Here is a 13873-nt window from a genome sequence, read left to right on the forward strand (position 1 = left end):
GGCTGGTGTAAAGCAGCTGTTTCACATGATGGACCCTTTGGTTAGTTGGTGGAAACCACAAGTTCTTACTCAACAGGTCTCATTGGAACGTGCTGAATTACTTTCAGTTTAAGATAGGAAACCTGTATTTAATTATTTATGCTTTGTAGTGACAGAAAAAAACAACTTAGATTTGAATTTCTATTCTGAAAACTTAATTAGAAATCCCACCATGCGGTATTATGTCATGAGCTTGCCGTCCATTCCCAGCCCCAGTGATAAAGTGCCCCTCTGTGTGGAATGAGCTGACAGTGGGCTGCCATGAAGTGTGTCTTAGCAGCTCAAGTTTTCTGTGTGACCAGAGAGCTAGCAGGAAGTGCAGCTCGGGTGCCTCTCCACTTGTCTCATCAATGCAGCTTTCATTCTCCCTCGGTGGGGCAAGATGGAAGCTGTACAAAAGGACTACTGGTACTTCGTGGTACTCATCTTCCTCCCTTTTCTTAAAGGTATGGAGTTGACATATATTTTTTTTAAGTTTATAGAATTTTCTTTAAATGAGCAGTGTTGTCAAATGGTGCTGTTTTTACTCCGAGTGTTGAAAGTGATGTTCAGTGTTGTGTTTCGGGATAATTTGAAAGGAGTGATCTACCTAAATCCGTAACAGATATAGCTTAATAAATTCATAACCAGGAATTAAAACTAAAAACCCTTTAATTCACATTTAATTTTTACTTAAATTGAATGTAGAGATAATACAAAAGCTTGTTATTGTGCGTTTTGTGAGACATTGCTGTTCTAAACCTTCTGGAGCTCTCCCAGTGGCATCACTAGACTTGAAATCAGTTGTCATTCAGCTCAGATAAAAGGCTTTGAAAACTTGGACGCTTCATCACCAACTATTGTCAGTGGTGTTTATGTGTACTGGCTCAAATTAGCCTAATCACCGTTACCCAAGGGGTGGCCTCAAAACTGAATGGCTGTGGTAATCTTCAAGTAGAAGAGATTTAAAGGAAAAACATCCCTTTATGCCCTGTTGCTTTTGCATAAATAGTCACTTCTAAATTGAAAATATTAAGACATAGTAATATGAGCCTTGTCTGAAATTTGAATTCACTTTTCTGATTTGTTTTTTAATTGGAGTATGAATGGTTATGAATTAGTGCTTTATCAGACATGTCAGCTGTCTTGACACTGTGAAGAGTGAGATATTAACAGAAAATATCCTTCCGTCCAGTTGCTGTCCAGCAGAAAGAGACTGTTACAGTTCGATTGGAGGAGGGGATGGTGCTCGACTGCTTGTGCCCCTGGGATGGGAACCTCAGCATGGTGTCCTGGACCAAAGTGCCTGACAAGGATCCGGTGGCTGTTTTCCATCCAGAGTACGGAGTGGCTTTTTCCCACCAATACCGAGAGAGAATAGAGTTTCTGAGGACCACACCGATGGATGGAAGTATTTCCATGAGGAACGTCACTCATCAGGATATCGGCCTTTACCACTGCTCTGTTCAGACATTCCCTCAGGGTCCCTGGACCAGGAACATTCAGGTGGAGGATTTAGGTAAATGCCATGACAGAAAAATGCTGAGATGGAAATTCTGAGCTACCTCTGATGAATGTGCCCCCACTGAATGGCTAAAAAAAAGAAGTGACGCTGGAAAGGAAACTTCACAGAGTACGATTCTATCGTTTCCATGACACATTGTGATTTCTTTGTCTTTGACGAGCTGTGTCTTCCTGCTTTCTGTGCTTACAGATGAGCCACCAGAAGAAGATGCCAGCACAGAGCCCCCTCCCCAAGAGGTGACTGTGGCAGACACAGAGTTGGTAGCGGAGCAGAACAACAACCTGACCATCAGATGTAACCACCAGCACAGTGGTACCGTTTACCAGGTCATTTTGGAGAAGATGCTGCATGGTGAGCCCTGGCACATCATCGGAGTGTGTAAGAAGGTGGAAGGGGGCCTGGTGGGCGAAGACTACAGCGATAGGGGTCAGGTCAACTGTGCCGACAACTTGGATGTCAGTCTTCACATGACAGATGTGGTGCAGGAAGACAGCGGTTTCTATCGCTGCACGTTCAACACGGATGCAGGCGTCAAGACCACCAGTGTGCAGCTCACCGTTACCGCTCCAGGTATAACAACAGACACATGCATTTAACTGTCTGACTGGATGATGAATCGTTTCTCATACTAAAAATGATTTATGGATGCAAATGTGCCTCACAGACCGGAGTGATTGATGAAACATAATGAATATATCAAAACAGTCCTTGTGATGTCAATCTCATATATTTACAAGAGATACAAAACTGACTCGTGCAAAAACCACAGATTCCTGTGGCATGTTTTAAACAGTGAAGTGTGAGTGTGGGTGTGAATCTGTTGGTGTTTGTCATGCATGCTATGAATATGCTTCATTGTGATGATATACACACTACCAGTCAAAGGTTTGGACACACCTTCTCATTCAATGCTTTTTATTTATTTGGATTATTTTATACATTGTAGATGAATACTGAAGATTAACACTCTTTTGTTTACAACATAATTCCATTAGTATTCTTTTATAGTTTTGATGCCTTCAGTATTAATCTACAATGTATAAAATAATTTAATAGAAACCATTGAAAGAGAAGGTGTGTCCAAACTTTTGACTGCTAGTGTATGTCATGAAAGAAGTGTGAAACAAATGCATCACTCACCACAAAAAAAATCATACTGTTGTACCGTTAAATTAAATGGAGAACCAGCTTTCAGGCTGCTTTGGTCCTTGTTACATTGTTTTTTCCTTGTTTTACAACCAGGTGCATTCAGCCTGTCATTATACATGATGTATATTTACATCGGGGCGGGAGCTGCTGGACTAGTTCTACTCACTGCCATCTTCATACTAGCAGTGAGGCAGAGGTGAGATCAGATTGTATGTTTTCAGCAAAAAAAGCTTCAAAATTAAACTCTACTGTCCAGTGTTGGTCTAGTATTTAACATACTTTGCTTTGAAGTGTCAAAGAATTGAATGACTACCTTATTATCAAGCACTGGCTCTGTTTTGAGCTGCATGCCAACTTGCTCACAGCTATAATGCTGATTTTGCATCCTAGGCAACTGCAGAATGGTGTTCTGCTAAACTTACTTCTGTTTTGACTGGTATTTTAAATGGATCCATAAAACTGAGTAAAGCAACTGCAAGCTTTAAATCTGCAGTAATCATTCCAGCGCCTAAGAAGCCCATTATTAGCTATTCAAATGGCTATAGGCCTGATGCCATAACATCTGTTGTAATGAAAGTGTTTGAGCGTGTAGTGTGGAAACATCTGTCCAGTGCTGTGCTGGATCCAAATCAGTTTGCATACACAGACATAAGGTCGGAGAATGATGCTGTATATCTCCGTGTCAAATCCATCTTGCAGCATCTAGAGGTGCTGTTTGTTGACCGTACTTCAGCCTTTGATACAATTATATCCACAAGGCTTTATAGCTAACTTTTGCAGCTAGATTTTCATCAGTCTCTTTTTGCTGCACAGAATACAGGTTGTCAAAATCAACAAGTTTTCGATTTCGATTTTTCATCACCAGTGACTGTATTTCATACTCTGATAATGTACAAATGAGTACATTTACTGATGATACAGCAATGGTGAGACTGATTTCTGTTGTGAAATAGTTTATAGGAATGAGGTCAAGTCAACTTGGCATTTTTCATCACGCATCTGACAGCAGAGAAATGAGACTGGCATTACAAGCTTCGATTCTCAGCTGGCGCCGAAGCTCACGGCACCAAGAAACAACTTCTCTTTAACTCTATACTGATGAAAATTCTGGTGCTATTTGGTTGCTAATGTGTGATAAACACCACAGAAAGAAGAACAGGAGAGAGGAGTACAGAGTCAAACTGCATCCGTCTCAGAGACAGGTAGGTGTTTCTTTTTTCATTTTATCTACACTTGCCTTTACGCTTGACGCTTTTAAGGCACTTCCTTACCTGCTCATCAGACATGCACTTAACTACAAAGCTATTAGGCTTTACAATTAACCTTCTTGATACAACTCATCCCACCATCATTTAACTCGACGCTTTTTTTTATTTAAGCTCGCTGACTTAACTAATGCTGCTTCACAATGACCAAGAGTACAGTAAAGCTTGAATAATGTAGACGAGCAGCTTCTCAAAATTTATCAAGAGGTTAAAAATGTCATATTGTTACTTTACAGTTAATTTTTAAATATTTAGTCTTTGTATCTTGTAATAGACATTGTGTAGATAATTTTTCTACATTACTGAAATTATGCTGTTGGCATTCTTATAGCTAATTTTGCTATATTTCTTTTAATAGTGAATAGTATGTATTGCTCCTTTCATGATATAGCAGCAGCTGTGTAATGTATTTTAGTCTGTATTTTAGCTTTAGATGGGCATTTTATTACATACTGCCAAACTTCTGCACTGTCAGTCAATACATTATCATCTATCACGTCTTTGTCTAACAGCTTATTAACATTTCCCTCACCCTCACAGCCGAACTTCTATGAGAACATCCACGTGTGTCCCAGGATTACAAAGAAGTCCAGGCAGATAAGAAACTGCCCGGTCTATGCCAACCTACAGACCATACGATCATTCCAAACCCAGCGTCATCCATATCATAAATAAACATATATAAATATGATGTATATAGGTGCATTTTATCTGTCACTCCTCCCAGTGTGCCCTCAGCCTCCCAAACACAAAGCACATCAGTTTTCATGTGCGCAGAAATAGACATACATTGACAGACTGCGATCATTTATTTGAGTTTTTGTAATTAGATGCAGGGATCACGCTGACACTGATTAATATTGCTGCTGTGGTTGGAAATTGGTTAACAAGCTGGTGCTCATCTAAGAGTCACAAAGCTGACAGGGTTGTTTGGACCCCGCCTTGCTCCCACTAATTAAATGTAGTATGTACTTCATAATTACTGTTGAGGAAATATTTGATTTGGGGAAAACAATATTTGACAGTAACCAGCACGCAGAGGAGAAGACAAAAGCCTGTATAATCATTCTTTTCACTTGTCTAACCCCCGAGTAAAACGATTGACAAAGGCCTGTGTAATTGCCCTCTTTTTACTTTCATCCCTCCTGGTTTCCATTCAAAGCCTGACAATGGTGCCTAATCATCTAACGGAAAAGAAAAGCAGTCACTCAGCACCGCACCGTCACTTGAGACTGTTGCTTTCCCCTTCGGGCTCCCTGTCTAGGATGGCTGCATTCTAGTTACAGCACGCTCCTAGTATGAAAGCTAAACTCTAATTAGCTAATCCTGTGTTTTAGTTCATAGCTCCTTTTACTTTGTCTATCTGTTGTTTATTGATGAGTATTTGTGTTCTTTTTTTTTTTTTTAGTCTGCTTTATAAAATGTGGAAGTCATTTTTATGATAAGCTGTCAAAAGTTTTCCAAGTTGTTTTTACTTTTTTTTTTTTTTTTTTAAAGCTTTCCTTTGTAAAATCAATATTTAAGGTTTATGGTACTCTAGTACTATTAAGCTGTGTGTTCTTTGTGTAATCTGATTCATTTATCTCCATAGAAATGGAGGCAGTGGCAGAGGCAGTAATGGATATGCGGGCTATTCCGCTAGGAAACAAGACAAATGTGGACAAGGTAGAAATGTCTGCAACATAAAGGGACAATATAATTCGGAATCACAAATTTTTGCCTTCATTCCTCTCATCACGCTGTTACCACTGAAACAGTAGAGAATGGTATATATGACTGTGATGACACTTGTGATCCTGTGTGTGTGACTGGCAATACTGAAACTGATGTGTGTGACTGTAAATGACTCTGTGTGGTTCAAATAAAACAAGGTATCATAGCCTCTACCTCGTTGCGTTTCCTGTGGTGTGGGAGTGTTTTAAAAAGGAAACTAACTGGAAAGAATCACTACAGACTGAAAGCGAGCTTTAGGTTCCAGTTTACTGTCAAATGAGAGTCACTGTGGCTGAGTATCCACTTGAATTCTTTGAAATATATTTACATTTTGGGCAACAGTCAGGTAGCATAATGTAAAGATTAAGAACAAGAAAGCTGCTGCCCTGACTATGTTCAAAGATGGCAGGAGGCTTGAGGCTGAAATAGGCCTCCAAGAGCTGCTAGATACTAATAGTAAGTCTATTTTTTCAATAAGTTAGTATCAATATAGTCTCTTTTGCTAAATTCAGGCCCTCTGGCGTGTCAGTGGGCGTTTGAGCTATTACTATTATGTTTAAAGATTTGATTGATGACTTATAAGTTTAGTTTGTTAACTGGCAGCTCTCAGTGAGTCCTAGATTTGCCCTTTGTTACACTTTTGGAGCTTTTTTAATTTGAATATTTTCATTATGTTCGTAATGCACCTGAAGAAGCAATTGTTAGTTCGCCATGTGTGCACTGGTCTCTCTTTCTGGTAAAGTAGTGTTCACTCCAGTCCTGATTCCAGAATGTGTTTCCAGAGTTTGAAAGCACGACTTTAAGATTTGGTGCTGAACATAAGCAATTCTGGGCTTCCCACAGGCTCCTGTGCAAACCAAAATCTGCCTACCAGTTCACTAATCAGCACATAATATGGCATTTGTATGACCTGCACACAAAACCAAAGTGTAAAAATGACAATTTGTGGTTTTGCAGAGGGTCTTGTGCTTTCTCAACTTCTAGAATCATGTTGACAGTGAGGTTACCATGCAAACAGGGAAGGTAACTGTGGCTAACCAATAAATAGTCCATCAAAAATCCGTCCATAATGCCACTAATGGCCATTTTTACACATTTTTTGGAATGTTACTTTACTGCTTTTCTATTTATAGACTTTATGCAAAATCTAATGGAACCACTGAGCTGCTGGACTGTCTCTATTAATCTTCTAATGTAACTCTCAACAAGAACCCTAATTTTAGTCATTTTTATTAATAAGCTGCACTTAAAACATCATATGTTAAGCTGCAGTGCTTTCCGATCGCAAATTTATAAAACCAGTTTAAAGTTACGTCCCAACAATATTGCTTCTTATATACATTTAGAACCTGTCCTATTACGTACTATACTACACTAATTCAAAAATTAAAAGTAATAAAGGTTAGATCATATAAAATCATATAGGAAACTCAATTATTTTACCTACACTGCAATAAATATGCCTTCTGACATGAAGGAAAATGCTGATACGTGATAGAACATTCAATTTATTACCTCTTTTAAATCATCAAAAACATTACATATGTACATTTAGTGAAAACTGTAGTCCTACACTCGTGTGTTCAAAGTGCTATTAACATATAATCTAACAGAACACAAAACATGTCGGACACAAACACAATCATATCGGAATAATAACAGAAATATACATGACAATTCTACAAATGGCTACAGTAAACAATGAAAACAGTGAATAATTAAACAATCAACTAGTATTTTCTCCAGTCATCTCAGTAAGTACGGCTGCCAATGTAGTGAAACAATTACACATACATTTATTAACCACACTTGAGCTAAGGCTCAACACAACTAGGGCGTAAATGTGGCCACATATGTCGACATCTCAACGGGCTCTGATGCAGACTAACAACCGCTGTGTGGATGGGCACTTTGAGGCTCAAATGAATATCAGGGATGTTTTTTTTTTTTTTTTTTTTTAATAAAATAAAGTGACTACTGCAAAACTTAATTTTAACACAAAATAAGTCCTTGTTCTTTTCCAGTTCTTTATAAAATCCAATATCTACTGCATTTCTAGACATAAACCTGAAACAAAACGACAACAGGAACAGAAAAACGCAATGAAATAAGTGATTATATTTGACACTGAAAGATTACTTTGCTGCCTAAAACTGATTGTCACTGGAACCCCTTTTGATTACACTATTGTTGCTGTAATGGCTGGATTTTGAAAAATGAAATATGATGGAAAATTGGTGTATCAAAAAGAACATCTGATTTTACCACAAGAGATGAATTGGTGTCAGGTGACAGCCACTAAAGGGCAACAAGCATTTTACTATTTTTCAGCTGTAACGTGGCTTTTAACAGCTGGATCTACAATGCTTTAAGAAAACATAAGACTTTTCTAAAGTTGTTTTGAAGGTACAGCATTAACTATTCTGTCAACAGTGGTAAACTCAAAGCCCAAAGTCGCTGCTTTGGTTATATCTCACACTCTGCGGTCTGTGTCGGAAGGCACTTCTTACTCTAAGAGGACAATGCAGAGAACATTCTCACTGACAAATTTCAGTCATGCTACACAAAGAATTTCATGGAATTATGTTATAGGTTGTCAGCTTTTGTTTTAGTGACAGGGATGACTGATGTTTATACTGTTGCGTGTGGATGGAAAGCAGGACTGCATAATGTATCTGACATTCTTTCAAAAATAAGAAGTTTAAGTCGGTTTGTCCGGCCAGTGGATCAGAAATTGTATGTTTTTTGTAATGTTTGTTTATAATTTGGCGTATTTTTTTTTAGGATTACATTTTTTGTTTGTTTGTGAGAAGATTAGTACCACATCACTACCATAGATTGTAAATAGATGATGATGGTGGCCTCATGCAAGTGCCTACAGCTGCATTCTTTCCAATGACCAGCAGAGGGCGACTCTACTGGTTGTGAAAACAAGCCTGATTGTATAAAAGTCTATGAGAAAATGACCCTACTTCTTCCCTGAACTGTCATTTCAGTAAACATTTTATGAATGAGTCAATGATCTCAATGACTTGTTTCAAGGCTCTTTGAATACAGCATGGTGTTCACTTTGTAAATTATGGCACCACTGAAAACGAAATGGGTGACAAAGCCAAGTATCACTAATATCCTCATGTTCTCGGTCATATCCACCCCCCCAAAAAAACCAATTGGTAATATCACGGCCACTACATCCATCTTTCACATACAATCTATGGTCTGCACAGTAGTTATGACTCTCCTGCCAATAACTTGGCTTAGGTAGCTTAGCACTAACACTGGAAACAATAGCAAACAGCTAGCCTGACTCTGTAGGTAACAAATTCCACTAACCAGTACCTCTAAAGATCACTAATTAACATGTTACATCTTATTTCTTTAATCTGTACAAAAACGTATCTGTAAAAATAGCAGGTTGTGGTTTTACAGGTGCTGGTTTACAGGTTTTGTTGTCTTTACATGGGGCTAGGCTAGCTGTTAACTATAAAGACATGAGGCTGGTATCAACCCTCCAATTTAAGTCTCAGCAAGATAGCCAATAACTATTGCTCTAATGATTTTTGGCTGTTTTTATTTATATAATTGAACACATATTTCCTTGATTCTAAGAGCCGTATAATGTTAAATTTTGTATGAACTTTGATAAACCGGCAGAAAATAACATTACTTTGATGTTTTATTGCCACAGTGCACATCTTAGAGCCATTAATGCCAAATGTAACTCTGCTTTACATAACTCACCCCATTAGGTCTCTCTCTTTCCACCTTTAGCTAATGAACCAGTTATCAGATATACAGTTTGAGGCTGAAGAGGAGCGAGGAAGCTATTAAAATCAAATTGCTCCAGTGAAAGGTAAGGTTGGCAGTTTAAAGCAGAGGCTGTGAGAAGGTGGCATTTTATCATTTCTGACATGACAGTCCACTCCTACATCCTCGAGGCCCATTTCTGAATGACTTTTTTTCCTTTTTGCTGGTTGTAACCGGTTAAGGGCTTTAAGCTGATTCATCACTGCCTTCAGCATCAAGCTGTTTTTGTGTAAGGCATTGATCAGTTTCACATTCTTAAGAGAAAGCTGAGTGCAGTAAGTGTGGGAGTACTATAATGTGTCAAAACCAGTGGAGTTTCTCTCAAATTGGTTGCTGACGCTGCACATTGCGGGAACGAGCCTGATGTGTTTTCATCAATTTCAGAACAAAAGCCTTTTTTGACATTGTTTTACAGTGGACCTTAGTGTGTTGACTTCTTGTAAATTGTAGTGCAGTGATTTGAAAAGAAAAAAACAAAAGATGTGGGCATCATGCTGGCTTTAGCAGGAAAATTATAACATAAAATGCTTTAAAACTACGCTTAAAGGATTTTTGGTGCAATCTTTGAAGCTACTTCTGCTGTCGCACAACAATACAAGAAAGGACACAATCCTCCTCAGGATCCTTGTCATGTACCACTCGCTCTACAGTTGACACTATTGTTTGTAAGTATCACCAGGAAATGATATATTACACATGTCACTATACATATTTCTACATCGTCTCTACAATAGTGGGTAAAGTGTCCAGTGTTGGTCGAGCAACTCTCTGTCATTGGAGGGGTCTGAGGCTGCAACTCGATTCACAGCCACTAGAGGGCGATGGTGCCTCTTCCTGGTGCTGGCTCTCTTCCTGTTTGGGCTCATCAGACAGAAAGCTGGGGAACGTCTGTGCTCGAGGGATGAACGTCATTGTCAGGCCGCTTCCTGTGAGGGAGATAGAATCAGTGATGCAGGAATGAAATAAGTTGATGAGGTGGATTTAACTGGGCCTCCCAACTAAAACCATACAACACTGTTTCTTACATTCATGGCACAACTGTTGCTTAGCTACTGTCCATGGTAATATCTTTATAAAGAAATGAAAATTACAAGAATAAAATTATCTTTTTAAGCTCTTCTCAGAGAATACCACAAAATAAAGTCACAATAGGAAGTCAGACAATATTAACAGAGGCGATATAAAAGCAGCCTTTCATCTCAGATAAACAACTTCATTTCACTGTCTCATCTTCTTAGAATATCTGCTGTCATCTCTCTTTCCCGCATCCTCCCTCGCCACCTTAATTTAAATTAATTGGACCAATTTGTTCTGCACTTCATATTGGTTAAACGCACTGAGCAGGAGTAATGGATACTTGTGGGTGGAGGGGCTGTTCTTGTGCAACTGTGAGACCATTAATAATATATTAGAATGCTGTTTGGAGATGTGCACACAGAGGTAGGTTGAGGATAAAGTGGCTTGCAGGCTGCTGATCATGCACCAAACAAGGAGGAAGTGGCCAGTGATCAATATTTCAGGAGGTGCAAAACCTACTACAACACTGTAATCAACTCTAACCTATAGCATATATGCGACCCGATAACATAACAGGCTAGGAGGAGGTTGCTGCACGTCGGTATATTTCAGACGTTGCAAATCAATTCCTTTACAGAGGTTAATTGAAATTTGATTAAGAAATTAAAATTGGATTGTTTTCTTCCAGGGCTATATTGCCAAAATTGACAAAGAGATCATTTTCTCCAGTGTTGTTTGTGCTGCAATTCGTATTAGCAAATATGATGTTATGCTGTGCAAATCATTCATAAGAGGCAGAAGCTGTGTGTCTCTCTGTGTGTGTGTGTGTGTGTGTGTGTGCGTGCGTGCGTGCGTGCGTGCGTGCGTGCGTGCGTGCGTGCGTGCGTGCGTGCGTGCGTGCGTGCGTGCGTGCGTGCGTGCGTGCGTGCGTGCGTGCGTGCGTGTAGCCAGCAGCACCAGTCATGATGCCACCAAAGGGAATGGGTTCAGAGACGCACTGCTAACTCACCACGACGTTGAATATAAAACACGACCCAGACAGCCTGGCAATCAATGTCAAGTGGCTGTGTGAGTGCATGTCAAAGCCACAGAGAGAGAAGTCTGCTTTTTAAAAAAAAAGAAAAAGAAAAAAAAAAAGAGGAGTGTGAAGAGAAATGATGCGCAACTAAAGAAAGACACTGAGAAGGAAAACATAGAAAAAGCATTTTCCTGTATGAGTTAAGGGAACAGCTTGCAGGAGGAAGCGCAGAGGGGCCGGTGTGGGTGTGAGGATGAGACCAAAACACTAGCCATGACAGGTGAGTCATACATACACACCTCTGTCGGCTAGTGTTTTCTTTTCCACCACTCCCTGAAATTTAACAAAAAATAAGATAAGGGCTCCAGCTTAAGGTTTTAAATGCAGCTCTATCCACACTTGAGGAAAAAAAAAACACTGCAGGTTAAAAAAAAAAAAGGGGGGGGGGACCGCGTTGTACTTAATAGATTGCTGAAACGACTGGTGCGCAACCAGGCATATCCTTTTCACATCTTTGCCAAGACAATCCCTCTCCTCAACCAAGGCCAATTTAGGCTGGAAAAAAAACGGAGGCAGGGAGCCCAGTTGCCGACAGAGAGGGTGAAGCAGATCTCATCATCTCCTCAGTCAGAAACAGTGGCGTTTGTTGTGTGGTGCCAGACCCCTGACGAGAGCCACGCTTTTGGACACAAATGTAGACACACTTGCGTACACACACACACGCACACAAAATAATAATAAAAACACAGAGAGGTGATGGTGTCAGCATCCCTCCTCCCCTGCTATCCCTATGAGAAGCAGACAGTGATTTGTCAGTGCCTTTTCATTACCAGGGAAGGTCATGTCATCCTATCTGGCCTGGGGTGGCAGCTGCTGGGCCGGAGCAGACAGGACAGGCAGGGAGGCCACTCACACACACTGACAGAGAGAGTAGCAGACCCGGGTACACAAGCGGCTATTCATGCAAGCATGTTGACACACACATACACACCTGTCTGCACCTTCTTTCCTCAAAGTGTGACAACCTAGAAGGCTTCTTACTAACAGAGAAACAGAGGCTGAATGTGCCACAAACTACAGATAACGCACGACTGCTGACATAGTAAAGAATTCACCGGAGCAACAACACGCTCTAAGTGAGGAAACATGAATCCAATGCAGCCTGAAGACTGGATCAGCTCATTTAAATCTGGATAATGTGCACTGATGGCTGAGATTGAAAACTTGCCAAGCATCCACCAGGAAGATACCGAAACAGTTGAACTCAGTTTTACCTGGTGGTAATGAGTTTTTCATGGGATTCAGTTTTTGCATCTACATCTATAGTATTCCACGTTGCCTGTTGCAGATAAGATCGCGTTATCCTGTTCTTCTATCATCTTGTCCCCGTGCCTTTGATACTTGCTACCTCTCAGGTAAAATCCCCTCGTATCACTCCCAGCCGATCAAACTAAGAACAGCGCTCCATTTCATTAGGATTGCTAATGCTACCACACTAAACTGTGCAGCACAATAAAATGTAGACTGAGGAAGGGAAAGACAGAGTGCATGTGAAAAAGCAGGGGGAAAAAAATGACACAAAAATGAGAACACGAAAAAATACAAGCATTCTTGTCCTTTTGCCTTCCCAATATTAGAGTTGGTAATTGAACCATTTCCGACAGGCGTGGCGTCTCGCTTTTTCAACTCCAAAAACTTTAAAGTGCACTCATTTCTATGCATCAGCAAACTCAGAGAACACAGCAGTTTCACTCAAATGCAAAAGAGTGAATAACATTAGGGGAGTAGAAGTGGAAGATGGCAGAAAGTAGATACATTGTCTTAGTAGAGGCTGTAGTTTCTGGAGATTAAAACATGTATTTTAGGTTTTATTAAATGGAAATCTTCAGGGGCCGAATTTTGTTTCAAAGTGATCAAGGCTGTTTTCCTTTCTACTCCACATCTTCCACTTTCTTTCCAACAAAACACATTTGACTCCTTTGAATTGAATTATTATTTTCAATTATAGCAAACAAGACTTCGGGGAGGTGTTTTTGAGACGCTTCCAGATAAATAAAAAGCAGATGTGAAAAATATTAAAATAAAGGAGCTACACTCCTTTACTGCCAGGTTCCCCATTAACTGAGGCAAAGAAATAAACAAATAGGCGAATAAACCTCAAAGGGGAAAGGAAACTATGTTCCTTAATTATTCGCCCGGACCCGCAGGGTATTTGAAAGCAACCTGAGCATGACTCAGCAAATTGACTGTGCTGATTGGATATTCATCATGCACACACTGATACAGCCAGGGAGCAAACATAGCCAGCCATCATGGTCCAAAAACCTGATTTCTTGCCTCTCTATTCAGATCCAACCTATT

The 13873-nt window shown here is 39.9% G+C and overlaps 2 protein-coding genes across 3 annotated transcripts in view; one reads left to right on the top strand and one right to left on the bottom strand.

Moving 5' to 3' along the window:
• The first annotated feature begins 28 nt into the window (after positions 1-28).
• cd226 (CD226 molecule) lies at positions 29-5843 on the top strand. 2 transcript variants are annotated; one of them, XM_023276089.3, is made up of 6 exons: positions 29-485; positions 1214-1537; positions 1733-2113; positions 2786-2888; positions 3840-3894; positions 4498-5843. In XM_023276089.3, exons 1-6 carry the CDS (start codon positions 422-424, stop codon positions 4630-4632), a joined length of 1062 nt encoding a protein of 353 aa, XP_023131857.1. In that variant the 5' UTR covers positions 29-421; the 3' UTR covers positions 4633-5843. The 2 variants fall into 2 exon arrangements, with proteins under 2 accessions (XP_023131857.1, XP_023131856.1); XM_023276088.3 differs by having other exon boundaries at positions 5549-5843.
• Positions 5844-7158: 1315 nt separating this feature from the next.
• Positions 7159-13873, bottom strand: part of dok6 (docking protein 6) — a 50770-nt gene continuing 44055 nt past the window's right edge. The window contains exon 8 of the mRNA XM_023276070.3: positions 7159-10403. Coding sequence (XP_023131838.2) covers positions 10249-10403 — 155 coding nt within the window. The 3' untranslated portion in view covers positions 7159-10248. The remainder of the gene's footprint in view (positions 10404-13873) is intronic.

The sequence above is a fragment of the Amphiprion ocellaris genome, chromosome 22, assembly GCF_022539595.1.
Source record: "Amphiprion ocellaris isolate individual 3 ecotype Okinawa chromosome 22, ASM2253959v1, whole genome shotgun sequence".
Taxonomy (NCBI): Eukaryota; Metazoa; Chordata; class Actinopteri; family Pomacentridae; genus Amphiprion; species Amphiprion ocellaris.

Coding starts and splice junctions, on each gene's coding strand:
- cd226 (XM_023276089.3), top strand. CDS start 422: ATGGAAGCTGTACAAAAGGACTACTGGTACTTCGTGGTACTCATCTTC. Junction 2,889..3,839: donor ATACTAGCAGTGAGGCAGAG/GTGAGATCAGAT, acceptor TAAACACCACAG/AAAGAAGAACAGGAGAGAGG. Junction 3,895..4,497: donor TGCATCCGTCTCAGAGACAG/GTAGGTGTTTCT, acceptor TCACCCTCACAG/CCGAACTTCTATGAGAACAT.